The 20,483-nt window shown below is 41.2% G+C and overlaps 1 protein-coding gene across 1 annotated transcript in view; it reads left to right on the top strand.

The window, feature by feature from the left end:
• Positions 1 to 18,376, top strand: part of TUSC3 (tumor suppressor candidate 3) — a 417,133-nt gene extending 398,757 nt beyond the window's left edge. Inside the window, exons 8-10 of the mRNA XM_073645422.1 lie at positions 3,478 to 3,550; positions 6,084 to 6,174; positions 18,165 to 18,376. Coding sequence (XP_073501523.1) covers positions 3,478 to 3,550; positions 6,084 to 6,174; positions 18,165 to 18,180 — 180 coding nt within the window. The 3' untranslated portion in view covers positions 18,181 to 18,376. The remainder of the gene's footprint in view (positions 1 to 3,477; positions 3,551 to 6,083; positions 6,175 to 18,164) is intronic.
• The last annotated feature ends 2,107 nt before the right edge of the window (positions 18,377 to 20,483 follow it).

Here is a 20,483-nt window from a genome sequence, read left to right as displayed (position 1 = left end):
TTCTCGTGAATGCGGCAAACCCCATATGTGGCTGTACAGTATTGTTTGGCTACACGATGAGACTCGGTAGGGAAGGAATGCTACTTGACTTTTGGAGCGCAGATTTTCCTAGAATAGTTTGCTGGCAACTCAGTACACAGAACATTGTGGGTTATAGATAATTTAGTGACAAAATGTATAGGCCTTTTTTCAACCTATGTAACTGAAAATTACAAATGGAATATACAGATGGGAAAACTGGTGGAAAATGCAGAATACAAGTCTTTATGGCTACAAAATTGTGTATCCACATATGAGCTTATTCTGAAAAATCATCTGAAATGACAGATATCCTTAGAATACAGTTTTTCTCAGTAAAATTTTTAAATGTAAGAACATGTCCCACAAAATGGTCACATAGCACAGAACAAAAAAATTATTGGAAGCAGAGTCAAAAATAAAGAAAGTTTTCCACTTGAAGAACTTCCCTTGCTTGCAGATTTTTGCATTCAAGGGCCTGAAGGACCAGGTTTTAGTGTCTAGTACAATTAACTCCTGTAATACCCAGGGATGTTGCCTCACTTTACTATATACAGTTACGTTAAAAAATGACTGGCATTTAGAATTTGTTGACCTAAGGATAGGTTCAAATTTCCTCACGGCTGACACATCCGTGCTTGGTGGACACCATTGACTATAATGGAGTCTGTTCAAGTTTCCAACATGGTGTCTGTAACTTTACAGAAAAAAGCATTAGTAGCATTGTCAATTAGCCGGGTATTATTCTTGTCTTTTGAAAGATACTTAGCACTTGTAGTACAATTATCATTTCACATTTAATGACTTGACAAGGAGTTGGCATTCATCATGTGCAGCCCTTTTCTTCTAACACACTTGGAAGTTTTCAGCACTCTTAAGTGTTGTTGGAATGAAGGGCGTAGGAGAACTCTTTGGTTTCTCCATTGTTGTAAATGTTGCATATCCTAGAGATATGCTCTTGAAATAGTCTTTCAGATTACGATACGGCAGAACATTGTCACAGCGCAGTGTGTTTGTTATGATTCCTTTCAGATTTTTAATATCGATTTAGTGATCTATTTTTTTTTTTTTCCGGCAAGGGCATCACAAGGAGATGCAAGTCTTCCACACAGCGCCCTGGTTACTGTAACTTATTTATAGAAGCCAGAAGATTTTTCACCTTATTAATGTGCACATCATGTCATCTGCCAATAACATAATGATAACCGATATTGTAGTAAAGCATCTAGAATCAAATAATAAATCATGCGTCTTTTGGACAAGAACCATCTGTCATCAATTCAGTGAGCATTCATTTGAAGATGAACAAATTTGGGAACCGCATTAATTACATAGCATCATCCTCTCTGCGTAATTGTAATCTATTCACCAGCTATTGAAGTAACTATTTCTATTGATTAGTAGAGCACTGGGCAGTGAAGTATTAGAAGAGTTTAATATAAGAATAATAATAGTTATAAGACTAATAATAGTTTTTATAGGTAATCTGAATATCTCAAGCACTTTGCCACTCAAATACATAGTATATCATTTCCGCTCTTCCAGTCTATGGTTGAATATTTGATTTTATAACACTGAGTAAATTCTTACAACAATGTGAATGAACAGACAAAATAATGGGGTATTGGTTATTTTTTGTAAAAAATAAAATTTGATACAGTTTTGTAATATACTTTCTGTAACAATTCTTCAAGTAAATCTCTACTTGCAGTCATTTAATAGGAATGTGCAGTGTTCATTTCCAATGGGTAACACTCTGTCCTGATTACATGATGGACACACAAGTGCTCGGCTTTTTACAATACTCAGCTATGTATAGGTTACGGACATTGTGTGAAAGTAATGTATTCTATTGATTTGCTAGCATTCTCGGTAATATATGAAATAAGGTTATTTCATTCTGACCTTGTGTACTCTAGGGATTTTATAGAATGTCCAGCATTTTTTGGCAAAATATGAAATAATAGACAACAGGGGAAATCCTTTATTTATGAATTGAAAATGGTGATTCTTAGTAGAGATGTAATTAGCATTGCATCGTTTTAGGTTTTTATGTGTTAGAGTGTGGATTAAAACGTTTACAGATTATGGTTACCTTTTCCAGTAGATAATCGGCAAATGAGCTTTCAACAGAGCACTAATTCCCGATTATCTGCCCATGTAAACATGCCGGCAATCACCCGACGAATGACAAAAGCGCTCTCTTGTTGGGTGATCAGATCATTTATACCAGTAAGAAAAAAATCAATGTTATCGGCAGCAAATTGTAAACAACCCAATCGATTCCAAGGCTTCTCCTGAGAATCTCCCATTCCTCTGGAATTCTGTGCCTCAAAATGTTTGATTGTCCACCACATACAGAACTTTTAGACAAAACTTGAAAACACATCTCTTCAAAAAAGCTTACAGTCTACAATAACCCATCTCACCACCACCAGGGCTGCCGCAACCCCCAACCTACTGTCTCCTTCTCATTATCCATCCGCAAGAGCAGGGCCCTCTCCCTTCTTTATTTTGGATAATAAGTGTCGCTCAGAAGTATGACAAGAAGTCACATTAAATGAAGAATAAACTTTGGCACTCCAAGTTGCAAGTAAAATGGAAGTTTATATTAACTTGTATTTACAGACATTCAGATTAAGCCAACGTTTCTGCCCGTATGTGGCCTTTATCAAGGTAAGTCTGTAGGTGCTGTAAAACTGCGTCAGAATCAAGCCTCCCATGCTGCTCACCCTTCTGTACCAGTCTTTCATTTTTAGTTTGTTCACTGTAATTTATATTTGTGTTTTGTATGTAACCCCGTCTAACTCCGTCTCATGTACAGCACCATGGATTCAATGGTGCTCTAAAAAGAAATAATACCGTAGAATGACACAACAATCGTAATTGTCATTGTTCTGTCATCCTTTTTGCTTGCGCTTCTCCCATAATACAGAGGTAAAGCTGCCTCTGGTAGCACTTTGGGAGAGAGGACTGTTCTGACCAATGGTACAACCATGCCGCTGGTCTGAACTGTCGATCTTCAGGAACGCACTGCCACCGGCAAATCAGAATGCTTGGGGTTTGGGAACGCTTGGCTTATAAAGATACAATTTGGAGAAAACCTCTTTAAGAAATTTGGTCGATTATGTTATACATTTTTAAGTTAGACTGCAGTTTGGTCATTTTAAAAAGTGGCCTAAGACAAACTTGGTAACCTACAGAATACCTCGGAATGTGTACAACTGTTAGAAAGTGTTTTTTGAACAGAAGACACAATGACCCGGGACATTTTGACTTGTATTTATGTCCATTAAAGAATTGCAATTTATAAAATGTTTTCAGCTTCTATTATGTTCACTATTTCAACATTATCTGAGCATGAAAGTGTAACGAAGAGCTCAATCGGTCAGGTTTTGTTGACTCTTGTTTCTTTCAACCATGATGACATTTTAGGGCTCCTTAACCACAGTTATAGATGCTGCAATCACCATGGGAATGGTTCTTCTCAATGAAGCCGCAACCTCAAAAGGAGATGTTGGAAAAAGAAGAAGTGAGTTATTTTAAAGCACCATTATAAGGAATACAATATGCTTTACTTGTGTGAATATGAACTGTATATGCAGCCTAGTACACCGACTGTAAAACAACTAGAAGGGGGATTACTACACTGATACGGGGTACATTTATTAGAAAGCGTGTAACATACTATAAGAAATCATGTTGCGGTTACTCATGTCCAGACAATATTCAATAAATAGTAACTCTGGAGTTGAAGCTCCCTCAGATTGTCTTTTGAAAAGTAACCCCTTGACATCACTGCCAGTTTTGACCTTTCTGCCAGACCACTTTTTTCTTCATTTTTCTGTTGTTACGTTCCCGGAGTCATAACTTTTTTCATTTTTTTTCCTGCAACGTAAGTCATATGTGGGCTTGCTTTTTTCAGGATGAGTTGTGTTTGTTAGAGGCATCATTTTTGATTACATGTAACTCAGTCACAAACTTTTGTTAACTCTTTTGGGGAAAAATAGAAACAAAACAACCATTCTGCTACTATTTTTTTGCATTTTAAATTTAAATTTTAAATTTGTTGTGCTGCGTAAGTAAATTGTAAACTTTACTTTGTTGATTAGTACGACCATAGCAATTCCAAATTTATATTGTTTTCTTTTTTTTTATTATTTTTATACAATTAAATACACTTTTTGAAAAAAAAAGAATTATTTGCTTTTGGGTCACCATATTCTGAGAGCCGTAAGTTTCACAATTTTCCATCAGCAGAGCTGTATGATGGATTATTTTTTTGCATGACAAGCTGTTCTTATTGGTGCCATGTGACTTTTTGATCATTTTTAAAGGGAACCTGACCTCATAAAATTGCCTATTAAGCTCCTGTCATGCAATTACAGTGATGTTTGTAGCTTTGCGCAAAATTATTGTGACCTTTGGCATTTACCAGCTAGCTATGCAAATATGGGCATAGCATTGGTGTAACAGACCATGGTCACAGCCGCCTTTGAAAAGTGGCATAACTAACTCAAGAAATGTACACCAGTTCTCGACTGGCGTGCATTTCTGGTGGCGGCTCACACTAGTTAACAGATGTGCCTAAGTCATTAAGCAGCACGCAGTTTAATGAAACGGATGACCGTACTCCCGCAAGCACTTCATTAAGGCCATGGCTTCACTGTCAGTATTTGGTCAGTATTCGGTCAGTATTTTTTCTCAGGAGTGGGAGCCAAAACCAGGAGTGGGTGATAAATGCAGCATTGGTGACTTGTTTCTATTAGACCTTTTCTCTGATTGTTCCTCACCTGGTTTTGGCTCCCACTCCTGATAAAAAATACCGAGCGAATACTGACCAAATACTGATAGTGGAGCCGTGACCTTAGACTGACATCCACTATGCCAATCTTAATGAATCGCCCCCTACAAGGGGTTTAGCAAAAAGTCTCTACCAGCTTATTGTCAACGTGTTAAGAAATTGTAGTATTACAAAATTGTACTTTCTCAGCAGTAGTACATCTATATATTGTAGAGACAGTTCTGTATATGTCATATCAATAAATGATCTATTCACCAGAACTTTGAAAATCTATTTAATGTACGTTATATAAGGATAATACTAGACACTGAGACCACAACCTAAATCGGATTTTCATAGATTTATGTCCTAATATTTGCAAATTTGGATTAGGGATAACCTTAGTTTTAAGGCCACATAACGGTTTGGCTTCAGACGTCAATATGAGATGGAATTTTCAATATCTTCTACACTAACCTCATTATTATGGAGATGGAGGCACTTACTTTTAGCTAAGCATTTCAGTCAAACATAATTTTGTGAAGCATAATAAATCCGGCATATACAGTGACTTGAATTATGAAAGTAATCCCATTTTACACTATGTCACATACAGTTGTATTTCGAGCTCCTAGCATTTATGCCATGTGAAAATATAAAATTTGGTTTGATGTATGTTTCATTTTCTGCTAAATTACTTATGCTTATTGTGATGCTCTATAAATAGCAATATTGTAAGCCGAGCAATGCTCAGCCATAGCTCAAAGCCCTGACTCTAGCTGGCAGTGTGCTTCATCATATCTACCGTCTGCACCCAATACCAGCAGGATAGCAATCAGCCAGCCGGGAAACCTGCAAATAAACAAATTTACTTAAAAAAATCCGTATACTTGCTTTTATTTGTATTATTTTTTTGTAACGTCTAACACATTTATCTATGAAATGCCTTCATATGTATTGACTCTGAAATATTAACCTAAATCGTAAATACATAAATCCAACTTACATTCAGTTGATGAAAATGATTTTAGAAGACATATATTATATGGTAGATTATATATATTATATTAGTAGATATATTTTTACATTATATTATTTGACTATAATCCAAATTGTAAGAAGGACATAGTAAATCTGTTAAATATTATATGTATAATTCCAATATTATTTATAGAATTCCTAATACCAAATATTTGATATGTAGTACTGTGTACTCAAAACATGTGTACGATGTGACTGCTGTATATAATTGCGGTTTATTCTTGATTCATTCTCTTTTTAGTTATATGTCTAGTGGGACTAGGCCTTGTAGTCTTTTTCTTCAGTTTCCTTCTGTCAATTTTCCGCTCAAAGTACCACGGTTATCCATACAGGTATGTTCTAGTATTCATTTTAATTTTTGAGTGCTCTTTTAGAGTATTATAATGTTGTTGAATTATTTGTGTGAATATATCGTTGACAGTTAAGATGGTTCTTGAAAGTTTGTGAACCCTAAAGAATTTTCTATATTACCATATAAATTTGGCCTAAAATTACATCAGATTTTAACACAAGTCCTAAAAGTACGTAAATAGAGACAAATAAAAGAAGTAAGTCTAAAATATTAGACTTTGACATTTTTAAAAAAAATTATCCAATATTACATGTCTGTGAGAGGCACAACTGTGAGCCATTAGGATTATCAGATAATTTGAAGGTGTGAGTCTGAACACTTGAGGAAGTGTATCATGATATGAACAAAGGTGATTTGTGAGGACTTCAAAAGAAGAGTTCAGAAAAGTTTACAAAATCATCTCAGACCCACAGATATTTTGTGTACAAATGGAGAAAATTCAAGACCATTGTTATCCTCCCTAGGAGTGGCAAACCAGCAAAGATCAGACCAAGAGTAAGGCACATAATAATCTGTGAGGTCACAAAGGAACACAAGATAACCTCTAAGCAACTAAAGGCCTCTCTCACATTAGCAAATGTTCACCATTGGGAGGACACTGAAGAACAATGGCTTGCATGGCAGTATTTCAAGGAGAAAAACAATGCTTTCTAGAAAGAACATTGCTGGCCATCTGCAATTTGCTAAAGATCACCTGAACAAGCTATTAAGTAGAAGGTTATTGGAACAGTATTTTGTGGATGGATGAGAATAAAATAGAGCTTTTTGATTTAAATTAACAGTTTTGTTTGGAGAAGTAAAAATACTGAAATGCAGCATAAACCTCTCATATATAATATATTTTTTTAATAAAACCATAAGTTGTATAGACTGATCTAGATAAAATAAGTGAATGGCATACATAGACCAGGCATCTTCACGTGTTGGATGTGATGAGACATTGCGGCCATGTGACTCACCATTTGAATAGAGCATATCTACTAATACACCATGACACCTGGCTATGGGCAGATGACTGTACTTGGCTTACAAATAATTATGAAGTTCATACAGTGGTTTAAGGGAACCTGATTCAAGCTGATCGAACCAAAGGCAACATGAATGACACACTAGTTGGGTTATTGCAGCCAAGAATGTTATTATACTCTAAAAGTCTATGGCATTTCTGAGATAACATGGTTTGAGAAGCCGGCCGGGGACTATGTGTCTCAGATGAGTAGTCAGAGGCATGTCCCCTTGCAGTTTCTTCTCACTATGCTGCCCATGACTAACAGGTCTCTCCCTTTGTGTACATATGGGAGGAGATCTGTAAGTCTAGTGAAGTGGGCCAAGTCACAGTCCTCGGATGGCTTTGCAAAGTACAGTACAGACCAAAAGTTTGGACACAGCTTCTCATTTAAAGATTTTTCTGTATTTTCATGACTATGAAAATTGTACATTCACACTGAAGGCATCAATACTATGAATTAACACATGTGGAATTATATACTTAACAAAAAAGTGTGAAACAACTGAAAATATGTCTTATATTCTAGGTTCTTCAAAGTAGCCACTTTTTGCTTTGTTGACTGCTTTGCACACTCTTGGCATTCTCTTGATGAGCTTCAAGAGGTAGTCACCGGAAATGGTCTTCCAACAATCTTGAAGGAGTTCCCAGAGATGCTTAGCACTTGTTGGCCCTTTTGCCTTCATTCTGCGGTCCAGCTCACCCCAAACCATCTCGATTGGGTTCAGGTCTGGTGACTGTGGAGGCCAGATCATCTGGCGTAGCACCCCATCACTCTCCTTCTTGGTCAAATAGCCCTTACACAGCCTGGAGGTGTGTTTGGGGTCATTGTCCTGTTGAAAAATAAATGATGGTCCAACTAAACGCAAACCAGATGGAACAGCATGCCGCTGCAAGATGCTGTGGTAGCCATGCTGGTTCAGTATGCCTTCAATTTTGAATAAGTCCCCAACAGTGTCACCAGAAAAGCACCCCCACACTATCACACCTCCTCCTCCATGCTTCACGGTGGGAACCAGGCATGTAGAGTCCATCCGTTCACCTTTTCTGCGTCGCACAAAGACACGGTGGTTGGAACCAAAGATCTCAAATTTGGACTCATCAGACCAAAGCACAGATTTCCACTGGTCTAATGTCCATTCCTTGTGTTCTTTTGCCCAAACAAGTCTCTTCTGCTTGTTGCCTGTCCTTAGCAGTGGTTTCCTAGCAGCTATTTTACCATGAAGGCCTGCTGCACAAAGTCTTCTCTTAACAGTAGTTGAAGAGATGTGTCTGCTGCTAGAACTGTGTGGCAATGTGTGGCATTGACCTGGTCTCTAATCTGAGCTGCTGTTAACCTGCGATTTCTGAGGCTGGTGACTCGGATAAACTTATCCTCAGAAGCAGAGGTGACTCTTGGTCTTCCTTTCCTGGGGCGGTCCTCATGTGAGCCAGTTTCTTTGTAGCGCTTGATGGTTTTTGCAACTGTACTTGGGGACACTTTCAAAGTTTTCCCAATTTTTCACACTGACTGACCTTCATTTCTTAAAGTAATGATGGCCACTCGTTTTTCTTTACTTAGCTGCTTTTTTCTTGCCATAATACAAATTCGAACAGTCTATTCAGTAGGACTATCAGCTGTGTATCCACCTGACTTCTACACAACACAACTGATGGTCCCAACCCCATTTATATGGCAAGAAATCCCACTTATTAAACCTGACAGGGTACACCTGTGAAGTGAAAACCATTTCCGGTGACTACCTCTTGAAGCTCATCAAGAGAATGCCAAGAGTGTGCAAAGCAGTCAACAAAGCAAAAGGTGGCTACTTTGAAGAACCTAGAATATAAGACATATTTTCAATTGTTTCACACTTTTTTGTTAAGTATATAATTCAACATGTGTTAATTCATAGTTTTGATGCCTTCAGTGTGAATGTACAATCTTCATAGTCATGAAAATACAGAAAAATCTTTAAATGAGAAGGTATGTCCAAACTTTTGGTCTGTACTGTATGTTTTCTCTGAATCGACGCAGTGTTTCGGAGTAAAACATACACGACTGGAATAACATAGCCAATGTCTGATTTATGCTGCCTGTTGTTTTGGCAGCATGAATCAGATGAAAGGTTTTACCATGCTGAGGGTTGTACCATGATGGATATTTCATAAATTCTTACTGTATCCAAATTTGATAAATATATACTCGTGTATTTGTTGAAGGCCATTTCTCTTCTTTCTCATTAATTTGTAAAAAAACATTTTATTTTTTTAATCCCTATATTTAATTAATAATTCGATGACACTCATAGAATTTTTACACACTACGACGATTTTTCTTAGTCTCATATTATACCGCTATCGGTAGTTTTCCAATTATAATGATAAATAGTCAAAGCTCATTTTGTCTGTGGTAAGAAGACCACCGGTGTCAGATGAGCAGGAAAATTAAAGAATTCTGATTGTTTGCTATAGTGGATCAAAACAACACTTGTTATTCGTCTCAGATGAACTGTGCTCATACTGTTAAAAAGCATTAAACAAAACAGAGTTTCTAAAAATCTGAAATCTGTAAATGCGGCAAAGCCTTGGAACACTAAAGATTGCAATTTGCATTTACACGTGTCTGAGTACACAAGTGCCATGCATAATTAAACTTCATATCCAGGTTTACAGGTTTAAAAGGCCTATGGATAATTATTCTGATGGTTTTACATGTAATTTGAAAATGTGGAAATTGGTTCTTTGATGTTATGTTATCTTCAATTACTCTGCTTTTTGCTTTCACCTCTGAGGCTCATTCACAAAGGCAATAATGTCATACTGATCTTCTTGAAATACATCTTCCTGACATTTGTTCCACAATATACACATATGAAACACACTGCACAGTTCTAATATTTGTTTTATTAATCCTTTATTCAACCCTGACTTTACATATGTTCAGACTTCCAGGATCTGTAGCTCTATTGTAGTTGTCTGAGTTGTCTCATACCTTTTAGATTTAGACCCTTAGAACCTCACATGGTAATGTCCAATGGTAGAAATCATTTTTGGAACCAAATTGAATGTTTTTTGATCTGTTTAAATATTGAATATATGACTTTTTTGCTTCAGTTAGTGAGTTCAGAAGGTCGGAGTTCATGTCGGCACTTAGGACAAAAATGAAGAATTTAGAAATTATTTGTAGCTATAGATTTTCTTTTCTGTTATCGGTACTGTAACATACCTGGCGGCGTCCTTGCATGGTGGTCCATCTCCCACTGTGCAAGAGGGCGCACTTGATCTCCTGTCCAGAATGTCTCTCTGGCTTCCCTCCATGCTGTCTGTTTGTGTCTGTTTCTGCTGCTTAAGGGCGGCGCCCGATCACTTCCTGCCTTTTGTACCTGCTGTGGGTCACACCCCTTGTGTGTCCTCAGCCTATTGCTGTCTGTCACTTGGTATATAGCTCAGCAGCTCCCTTCTATCCCTGCCTGAGCATAGTGTTTCCTTCAGTGTGTGCTTGCACTCTGAAGGTGCCAGGTCCCGTCTCTTGTCTCCTGCTTTTTGTATCAGTTCCCGTGTCTGAACTGAGTCCTGTATGTCTCCTGCTTTGCGGTATCAGCTCCCGTGTCTGAACTGTGTCCTGTATGTCTCCTGCTTTGCGGTATCAGCTCCCGTGTCTGAACTTAGTCCTGTATGTCTCCTGCTTTGCGGTATCAGCTCCCGTGTCTGAACTGACTCCTTTCTGTGTTCTCTTGTCTGTCCTGTCTGAACACGCTCCTAGCCTGTTCCTCTCGCCTTCTAGTGGCCGATTTCCTAGACCCGCTCCTGTGTCTGGTCTGTCCTGTCTGAACACGCTCCTTGCCTGTTCGTTCCGCCTTCTAGTGGCCGATTTCCTAGACCCGCTCCTGCGTCTGGTCTGTCCTGTCTGAACACGCTCCTTGCCTGTTCGTTCCGCCTCTCTGGGGGCCGTATTCCCAGACCCGCTCCTGTATCCCTCTGCAGTGTCGGTCTCCTCCGTACACTCAGTTCCAGTCTGAACTCTCTCCTGTCCTTTACCTGTTTTGCCTCTATGTCCGTTCCCTTCCTTTTTCTGCAGAGTCTGAACTCGTACCTAACTCCTGCTTGTTGTCTCTGCAAGTACTGTGTGAGTATCTGGCCCTGTCTTTCCCTTCCTGTCTGTTCCGTGTGAACAGAGCCCTGTCCTCCCTGCTCAGCCTTGTCTGCACTCTAGCTGTGCTTGCCTGTAACCCTCTGCCTGTATTGTTCCTGAGTCCCGGTGTGTACTGGGTCCTATCCCGCCTGTGTTCCTACCTGCTAGTGCCTCCCTGTCTGCACTCTAGCTGTGCTTGCCTATACCCGCCTGCCTGCATACCAGTCGTGCCTGCCTATACCCTCCAGTCTGTGTGCCAGCCTACCAGCCTGTTCCTGTATTCCCCTGTGTGGGTCAACAGCCGTGTCCGGGGTCTGTCCTGGAGTAGCACCTGGTCCCTCTGCTCGGTTCCTCCTTGGTGCACTGGCGTCGTATGCCGTCGTGCGACCCTGGTCGGATCGGGTGAATACTTAGTCACGCCCCTCCAGGCATTCACTCTCCGGCACGGTCCAGTGGAATCACTACCAATCACACGCACATGCCGCTTAGCCCGGGCGTGTGCATAACAGCATGCTCAGGCCATGGTTCCCGTTGAGCCCCACGGCCTTCGCTCTTTGAGAAGTTTTTCCAGCGAATACATGCATTAAAATAAATAAATAAATTTTTTTCCCCCCTTTAGCTGAGTTCCAGGCGAATTACGCACCCGTCCAGATGGATCTATCAGCTCTCGTTCCTGCGGATCCGCCACGTTACTATGGGGATCCAAGACAGTGTCGTGCATTTGTGGAGCAATGCATGCTACACTTTAAGGCCTACCCTCTCTATTTTCCTTCCGATTGGGCTAAAGTGGCCTTTATGATTGACTACCTAGCGGGTGATGCCTTGAAATGGGTCACCCCCCTATGGGAAGCATGGGATCCTGTCATCCTTGACCTGCAGGCCTTCCTGGTGGCCTTTCGTATGGTCTTCGAGGACCCTAACTCTGAAGCCCCTGCTGAAGCTTCACTTCCCAATATCCCGGAGCAGCCCCGACGGGTAATGTGTGTGGGTAGCGCAATAGTCCTCCAGCCCAATGAGACTACTGCCCACCCAGAATCCTCACAGGGTGACTACGCTTTCCGGAATACTTCTCTCAACCTCAAGAGGCAGTCCAGACGTGCTAGACTTAGAGGCAAGCCGTCACGCCAGGGTCTGTCCTCCCTGAGACCTCCTGACCCCAACCTTGAAGTCCCTACTGAAGCTTCATCTCCCTGTATCCCGGAGAAACCCCAATGGGTAATGTGCGTGGGTAGTGCACCAGTTCTCCTGGCCGAAGAGACTTCTGCCCATCCAGACTCCACACAGGAGAACTTCCTGCACCCGGCATCAGATGCTTCTTTCTCTTTAACCGGTGTGCATGTCCAAGGATGCTCCAAAGCTGTGGTTACCTCAGAGTCTGTGCACCTCTACTACCTGGCGGAGGATCCCCTGTTGCCTCCTGAACCCTCCGGGATACCACTCGATGACAAATGGAGAGAGACTTCTCTACACCCGGTACTCAATACTTTGTCCGCTTCGTCCTGTGAGCCTGACAATGGGTACCCCAAAGTGGTAGTTACCTCCGAGTCTCTACACCCCTCCGACCAGGCGGAGGATCTCCAGTTGTCTCCTGAACCCTTCGGGGTGCTACCTGGTAGCGAAAGGACAGAGACTCTCCTATACTCTGTACCTGATACCTCGCTCGCTTCGTCCAGTGAGTCCAACTTAGTGTACTCCGAAGCAGAGGTTACTCCTGAGTCTCTACACCCCTCCGACCAGGCGGAGGACCTCCAGTTGTGTTCAGAATCCTTCGGGGTGCCACCTGGTGGTGAATGGACAGAGACTTTCCTATATCCTGGATCTGATACCTCGCTTGCTTCGTCCAGTGAGTCCGACCTAGTGTACTCTGAAGCAGAGGTTACCCGTGAGTCTCTACACCCCTCTGACCAGGCGGAGGACCGCCAGCTGTCTCCAGAACCCTTCGGGGTGCCACCTGGTGGTGAATGGACAGAGACTTTCCTATACTCGGTACCCGATACCTCGCCTGCTTCCTCCAGTGAGTCCGACCTAGTGTACTCTGAAGCAGAGGTTACCCGTGAGTCTCTACACCCCTCTGACCAGGCGGAGGACCGCCAGCAGTCTCCAGAACCCTTCGGGGTGCCACCTGGTGGTGAATGGACAGAGACTTTCCTATACTCGGTACCCGATACCTCGCCTGCTTCCTCCAGTGAGTCCGACCTAGTGTACTCTGAAGCAGTTGTTTTCTCTGAGCCTCTGCACTCTTCTGACCCGGCGGAGGACCTCCAGTTGTTTCCTGAATCCTCCGGGATACCACCAGATAACAAAGAGACAGTGACTTTTCCTCATTATGTACCTGATAACCCGTCTATTTCTTCCTGTGAGCTTGACAAGATGTACCTCGAAGCAGAGATTACGCTTAAGTCTCTGTCCCCCTCCAACCCAGTGAACGACTGGCCCTCGAATTCCCTGCGGAAGATTCTGGCAGGCCTGAAGAAGAGGGGGCGTAAGGGGGGAGGTACTGTAACATACCTGGCGGCGTCCTTGCATGGTGGTCCATCTCCCACTGTGCAAGAGGGCGCACTTGATCTCCTGTCCAGAATGTCTCTCTGGCTTCCCTCCATGCTGTCTGTTTGTGTCTGTTTCTGCTGCTTAAGGGCGGCGCCCGATCACTTCCTGCCTTTTGTACCTGCTGTGGGTCACACCCCTTGTGCGTCCTCAGCCTATTGCTGTCTGTCACTTGGTATATAGCTCAGCAGCTCCCTTCTATCCCTGCCTGAGCATAGTGTTTCCTTCAGTGTGTGCTTGCACTCTGAAGGTGCCAGGTCCCGTCTCTTGTCTCCTGCTTTTTGTATCAGTTCCCGTGTCTGAACTGAGTCCTGTATGTCTCCTGCTTTGCGGTATCAGCTCCCGTGTCTGAACTGTGTCCTGTATGTCTCCTGCTTTGCGGTATCAGCTCCCGTGTCTGAACTTAGTCCTGTATGTCTCCTGCTTTGCGGTATCAGCTCCCGTGTCTGAACTGACTCCTTTCTGTGTTCTCTTGTCTGTCCTGTCTGAACACGCTCCTAGCCTGTTCCTCTCGCCTTCTAGTGGCCGATTTCCTAGACCCGCTCCTGTGTCTGGTCTGTCCTGTCTGAACACGCTCCTTGCCTGTTCGTTCCGCCTTCTAGTGGCCGATTTCCTAGACCCGCTCCTGCGTCTGGTCTGTCCTGTCTGAACACGCTCCTTGCCTGTTCGTTCCGCCTCTCTGGGGGCCGTATTCCCAGACCCGCTCCTGTATCCCTCTGCAGTGTCGGTCTCCTCCGTACACTCAGTTCCAGTCTGAACTCTCTCCTGTCCTTTACCTGTTTTGCCTCTATGTCCATTCCCTTCCTTTTTCTGCAGAGTCTGAACTCGTACCTAACTCCTGCTTGTTGTCTCTGCAAGTACTGTGTGAGTATCTGGCCCTGTCTTTCCCTTCCTGTCTGTTCCGTGTGAACAGAGCCCTGTCCTCCCTGCTCAGCCTTGTCTGCACTCTAGCTGTGCTTGCCTGTAACCCTCTGCCTGTATTGTTCCTGAGTCCCGGTGTGTACTGGGTCCTATCCCGCCTGTGTTCCTACCTGCTAGTGCCTCCCTGTCTGCACTCTAGCTGTGCTTGCCTATACCCGCCTGCCTGCATACCAGTCGTGCCTGCCTATACCCTCCAGTCTGTGTGCCAGCCTACCAGCCTGTTCCTGTATTCCCCTGTGTGGGTCAACAGCCGTGTCCGGGGTCTGTCCTGGAGTAGCACCTGGTCCCTCTGCTCGGTTCCTCCTTGGTGCACTGGCGTCGTATGCCGTCGTGCGACCCTGGTCGGATCGGGTGAATACTTAGTCACGCCCCTCCAGGCATTCACTCTCCGGCACGGTCCAGTGGAATCACTACCAATCACACGCACACGCCGCTTAGCCCGGGCGTGTGCATAACAGGTATAGCACCAGTTAAATTGGCGTTCTGGGTACTAGGGTTACAGTATATGACAACCCTCTTTCTTTCAGTAGAGCAGTTCAGCAGCACGGTGCCATCTGGTTTACATGAGATTATTCAAAGCTTTAGCTTATACCAAACTTCTCTCCAAACTTATGGTGAGAACAAGAGGCAAAGAGATGGCATTTCAGCACTAACGAAGACCATTCACTGTAGATAACACCTCCTGACCTTCCCCTTATATGTGTATATACAGATCTAGTAGAGGCTATTCTGACTCGGCTAACACAGTACTGGGATATCGCAGCAAAAAAAACTGTCACTGGTCAATTTAGTAAGTCTCAACAGTAAGTCTATGGGTCCATACACTCATTCTCAAACAGTGGTGAAAAGACTCTTCGATTTACGATTGAGCCCGTACTCTGTCCTTTAAGTTGCGCACTTCAAATCGGTGCTTTGTGCGATCAGCGAGGGTCTCAGGATACTGACCTTGATTGATCGACAGCTTTTTACGGTGACTATTCTATGTAAAAAAAATTGGATATCAGTTGCACTTGGAGTTATCTTAATACTATTCAGGGAGATAACCTTCGGTGACAGATTATGAAGATGGCTCATTGTGAGTCATGATGACCTTTGCTATATCTGTATGGACACTAAATGGGGAGAGGAGACTAAGAGTTTAGATACACTGGCTGATTATCGGAAATGAGTGTTCCTAACAGTGCTTATTTCATGATAACTGGCCTGTCTAAACAGGCTGCCAGTAACTCGATAAACAAGCAAAACGATCGTCAGGTGAAATGACTTTGAAGCTTGCATCCTTTCCAAATCAACAAGTGTAGACTTATCCTAAACCATTACCAAAAACCTCTGGCTGTAGCTTAGAATAATAGCCCCATCCTTCATTAACTTGAGATTTGCTGTCAAAGCAAAGTTTGTACACCCTAACATTAATTCTCACTTCTTCATCAGAGCCAGCACTGAAATAATTTCTTGTAGGGACCTGATTGTGCAGTATTCACTAAGCCAACTGATAACGAGTAAACGGTTTAAGTTTTTTAAACTTTGTCACTGCCTGAAAAATAAAAGCTTAAAAACACTTTATTGATGCTTAAAAACTGGGCTAACATACAACCCTATCTGCTACAGCAAGGCATTAAACATTAGGATGGAGAAAGTAATGGGAATAGACAATTGATTAATATTCCAGCCTAACTCTCAACTCTATCCCTTAATCATGGTTTAATGTCCTATCCCCTGACAAAAGATAATATTTTTTTCATAAATAATACGTAAATAATATGATCTTTTGGCAGGGGGATGGGACATTAAATCATGATTAAGGGATAGAGTTGGGTGTATTAATCAATTGTCTATACCCATTACTTATTCCATCCTAATGCCTAATACTTTGTTTTAGCCTGATAGTAATGAGATAAGGTTGATAGCCCTGTTTTTAGTAGCTCATTAAAGTCTTTTTAAATGTTTGGTTTGTTTTTTCAGATCATGACAAAACTTTACGTAAAGTAAATACATACCAGCACTATAACAAGTATTAATAAAGCTGGTGTATAATTAATATTAACATTCAAGATGGTTATTAGCCTGAAATGCCGGTCATCTATGGCAGCCTTAGAGGGTTTTTTCCCATAGATTTTAATGTGTAAATATAGATAGTAGAGTTGGTGAAAATCAATCAACAGGACCCGATACAAAGGCCAAGTCGGTAATCTGTGCCCACTGGTGGGATTCTTGAGAACCTTATACTATCTCTTAGCATCTGTGGGATGCAGCTTCTTTTGATTAGCCAGTCTGGCTTGATGTTTCTTTGCGTGGTGATGCTCATGTGATTTCGCACCAGACTGGTTAAACAAAAGAAGAGCTGTGGATGGCATCAGGCTGGCAGCTCTCAGGGCTGTAGTCCAGCAGCCAGAGATTACTGATGTGGCTGGTGAACCGGGTTCTTAAAATCGATTCACACCAACTCTGTTAGGTAGCAATTGCAAAATTAGTTAGTTTGTATTTTTTTCATGTTTCTATATGCCTCCATTCTCCTATTTATATTTGTATTTTCCTCTTTCAATGTTTACTCCTTGTTGCCTAGGGGACCAGCCACCACTGCTGTCTATGAGAGGTAGCTAAACATGCTTGGAAGTTCTTCACTGGAGCTGGCTGGGATCGCTGTAGAGAGGGGTTAGCTACTGAGATGGGTCAGCTTCAGTGCCGTCCCACTTCTGATGCTACAGGGCAAGGGCGGGGAAACTTTTTTCTGCCAAGGGCCATATTTCTACCACCCTTCAGGGGCTGAACAAATTGCACACTAACTCCACCCACAAAGTACATCCTGACACTAACACTGGTGTCAGGGGATAATCTTTCATTGCACGCAGCTCAGCATTCAGTAGTGAACACTATGTGTATGTGCTCACAAAGCCAAAAGAAATGAATGCTCCAGCAGCTGGCAAAATACAGCTGCCAGCCCAAGCACTGCAGTTCCCAGGAATCTGCTCAGGGCCCAATAAAGGGTCATCGAGGGCCATAAATGGCCCGCAGGCCTGAATTTCCCCACCCCTGCTACAGGGGGAAGGTTGCTTCACGAAGCAGCATTGGAGCACACAGAGTTCAGACCAGTATCACACCAATGCTGCTGGCCTGAATTGCCAGTCAAGTAGTAGCGCCCGCCACCTACAATCAGGAAGACAAGAGGCTGGGGAGCGGTGCGCTCTGCTTCTGAAGATGGAATATACCTTTTAAGCAAGAGCAGTTAATTTCACACTGTTGGAAAATATTTTTATTTGTTTGGGAAAAAAAAGGTTAATTTATTGACGACAATGTTATTATATAGCAGCTTAATTAGTGCGATGTAATTAATAACATTAATAATACCAGGGCATTCACGGATAATGTATTCTGTTTTCTCTTTCAGTTTTTTAATTAAATGAAATATACCAGCATTCCCAAGATGTCACCGTTTATGCTGAAGACAAAGTATTCCTGCTGGAACACATGGCGTATATATTCATTATTCGCACTTCACTTGCTGTTTGTTTACTTTGTGTTTTAGTGTTGTGGTGTATTAATTTGCGCCTGAATTTTTATTGTTAATGAAAATATAATTAGTTTTTTTTTAGCATAGAATACACTAGTACTTATAAATTTATTGTATATTTCTAGTGGTATCATCTCCAAATGAAATGTCCTCCGTTTACAGCTTTGCTCTATGTTCTTCAGTCGGGCTCAGTGTGTAAGATAGACAGACATATACCAATATATACTTTAAATGTGATAAGGAAGAAAATATTTCTCCTTTTGATTTTCTGTATTTTTTAACTGCTAAGAACTGCAAATATAAATAGAAAAACATCTTTACTGACCCGAATACTAAAGACGGTCATAAATGCACATATAGTAGTATAGATGAGTGCATACAAAGGAAATGAGATGAGCAAATATGAAGGGTACAGCTCTATGTTCTGAAGGATATGGAAAACCTACAGTAAATAATAAAAGGTTATACTGGATACAACTCCACCTGAAAACCAACACTGAAGTATACACCATGTGCAAAACCCACATGTAGTAAAGGACACTGTTATCACTGATCTATCAGCCATATCAATGAAAAAGGAAGAATGATGAAGGAAATACTCCAGCAAACCGAAATAAAAATACGAGGTCCAATATTCTGATAATTACATTGTGCTTTAAAAGGGTTGTTGAGATTGGAGAATATGGTTGCTTTCTTCCAGAGATTGTGTCACTCTTGTCTGTGGGATATACCATATTTTGTATGACAGCTCAGCTCTATTGAAGCTACAATTGACCTTGTAGAGGAAAGTTCCAGTAAGCTGATCATGTCTGATCACTGTAGGAGAAATGTTGCATTTCATTAAGGCCATTCTGATGAAGAGTTGTCCATGTGTACATTGATCTTGTCTGCGAAAAAGGAAGCTTGTTAAAAACTTCCTCTGGTCATAGAAGAGGGTCCAAAACAGAAAATACCCTTTTGTGTCCAATCGCAGCATATGGATAGAGATTGTCCCAATGGAAGAACCCAATAAACCAGAAAGGGTCTGAAACCGTTTTCTTCTCATAACCTTTGATACTTGTTAAAAAAAAAAAATATATATATATATATATATATATATATATGTATTATGCATTTAACTTGTAAGGATAGTTTTTTCTGTAATATTAAAACCCAATAAAAAAGACTTGAATACAGGTCTTAAGTAAGTTTACCATTGAATAAGACAAGAAATGTAGCCTATAAAATATGCATGTTGGACAAATATGACAAGAAAATATTGAGGCCTTTCTTGAACTGTGTAAAATGCACTTTTTCATTGAAGGAGAAATGTAATTGAGACGCTTATCTATCCAATATAATTGCTTTTATGTTAATGGTTTACCACAATATCCTATTCGACAATTCCCACACACATTCTATAACACAAGGCAGAAAGTCATCTACAGTTCTATTTTCATTTACCTGTTTACTATGCTAGATGTATTCCTAAAATATTCTTAGTCAGTCTTTTCTCTATGTGACATTATTTGTCAATTTTAAGAATGTTCAATGTATAAATGATAAAATTAAGAACAAAAGTCTCATGTTTCCAGGTTTATGAATGGTAGAATTGTTCATATTTCATAATTTATTACATTTGGAATAGCAGATATTGTGAGTTATGTCTTATTATTTTTATGTATTAAAAAATATATGAATTGCATTTTGTGTTTACAGATGTATTTTTTTCACATTGGGGGAAAATGAGATTTATAAGTATGATTATTGTGCTTTATAGTTTTTGGGACTGCTATTTAGTCAAATAGCGATAATATGAGAAAGTAAAAAAGAGATATAAAAGGCTTCACCCAAGCGGGTGCAATACATTTACTTAGTGAATTAAAGAAACAACCTAGAAATTGAATGCTAGAAATAAAACAATGCTAAAAGTTTTCCCAAGTTTGCATAATTTGCTGCATTATCCTTTTTCAGTCTTGTAGAAATCTTTAAAGGAAATCTGTCACCAGATTTTTAGTACCTCATCTGATTGCACCATGATGTAGGGGCGGATACCCTGAATCCAACGATGTATCACTTATTGGGTTGCTTGCTATATTTTTGATAAAAAATCACTGACTTGTCTACTGCAGATCTACCAGTTCTCTGAATGCTGATCTCTCTATAATCCCGCCCACACCACTGATTGGCAGCTCTTTGTGTACACTGTGCATAGGC

The sequence above is a fragment of the Phyllobates terribilis genome, unplaced genomic scaffold (assembly GCF_046119375.1).
Source record: "Phyllobates terribilis strain yellow unplaced genomic scaffold, ASM4611937v1 Scaffold_1__5_contigs__length_1240528914, whole genome shotgun sequence".
In the NCBI taxonomy this organism is placed as follows: domain Eukaryota; kingdom Metazoa; phylum Chordata; class Amphibia; order Anura; family Dendrobatidae; genus Phyllobates; species Phyllobates terribilis.
This window is presented reverse-complemented; position numbering and strand designations above follow the sequence as displayed.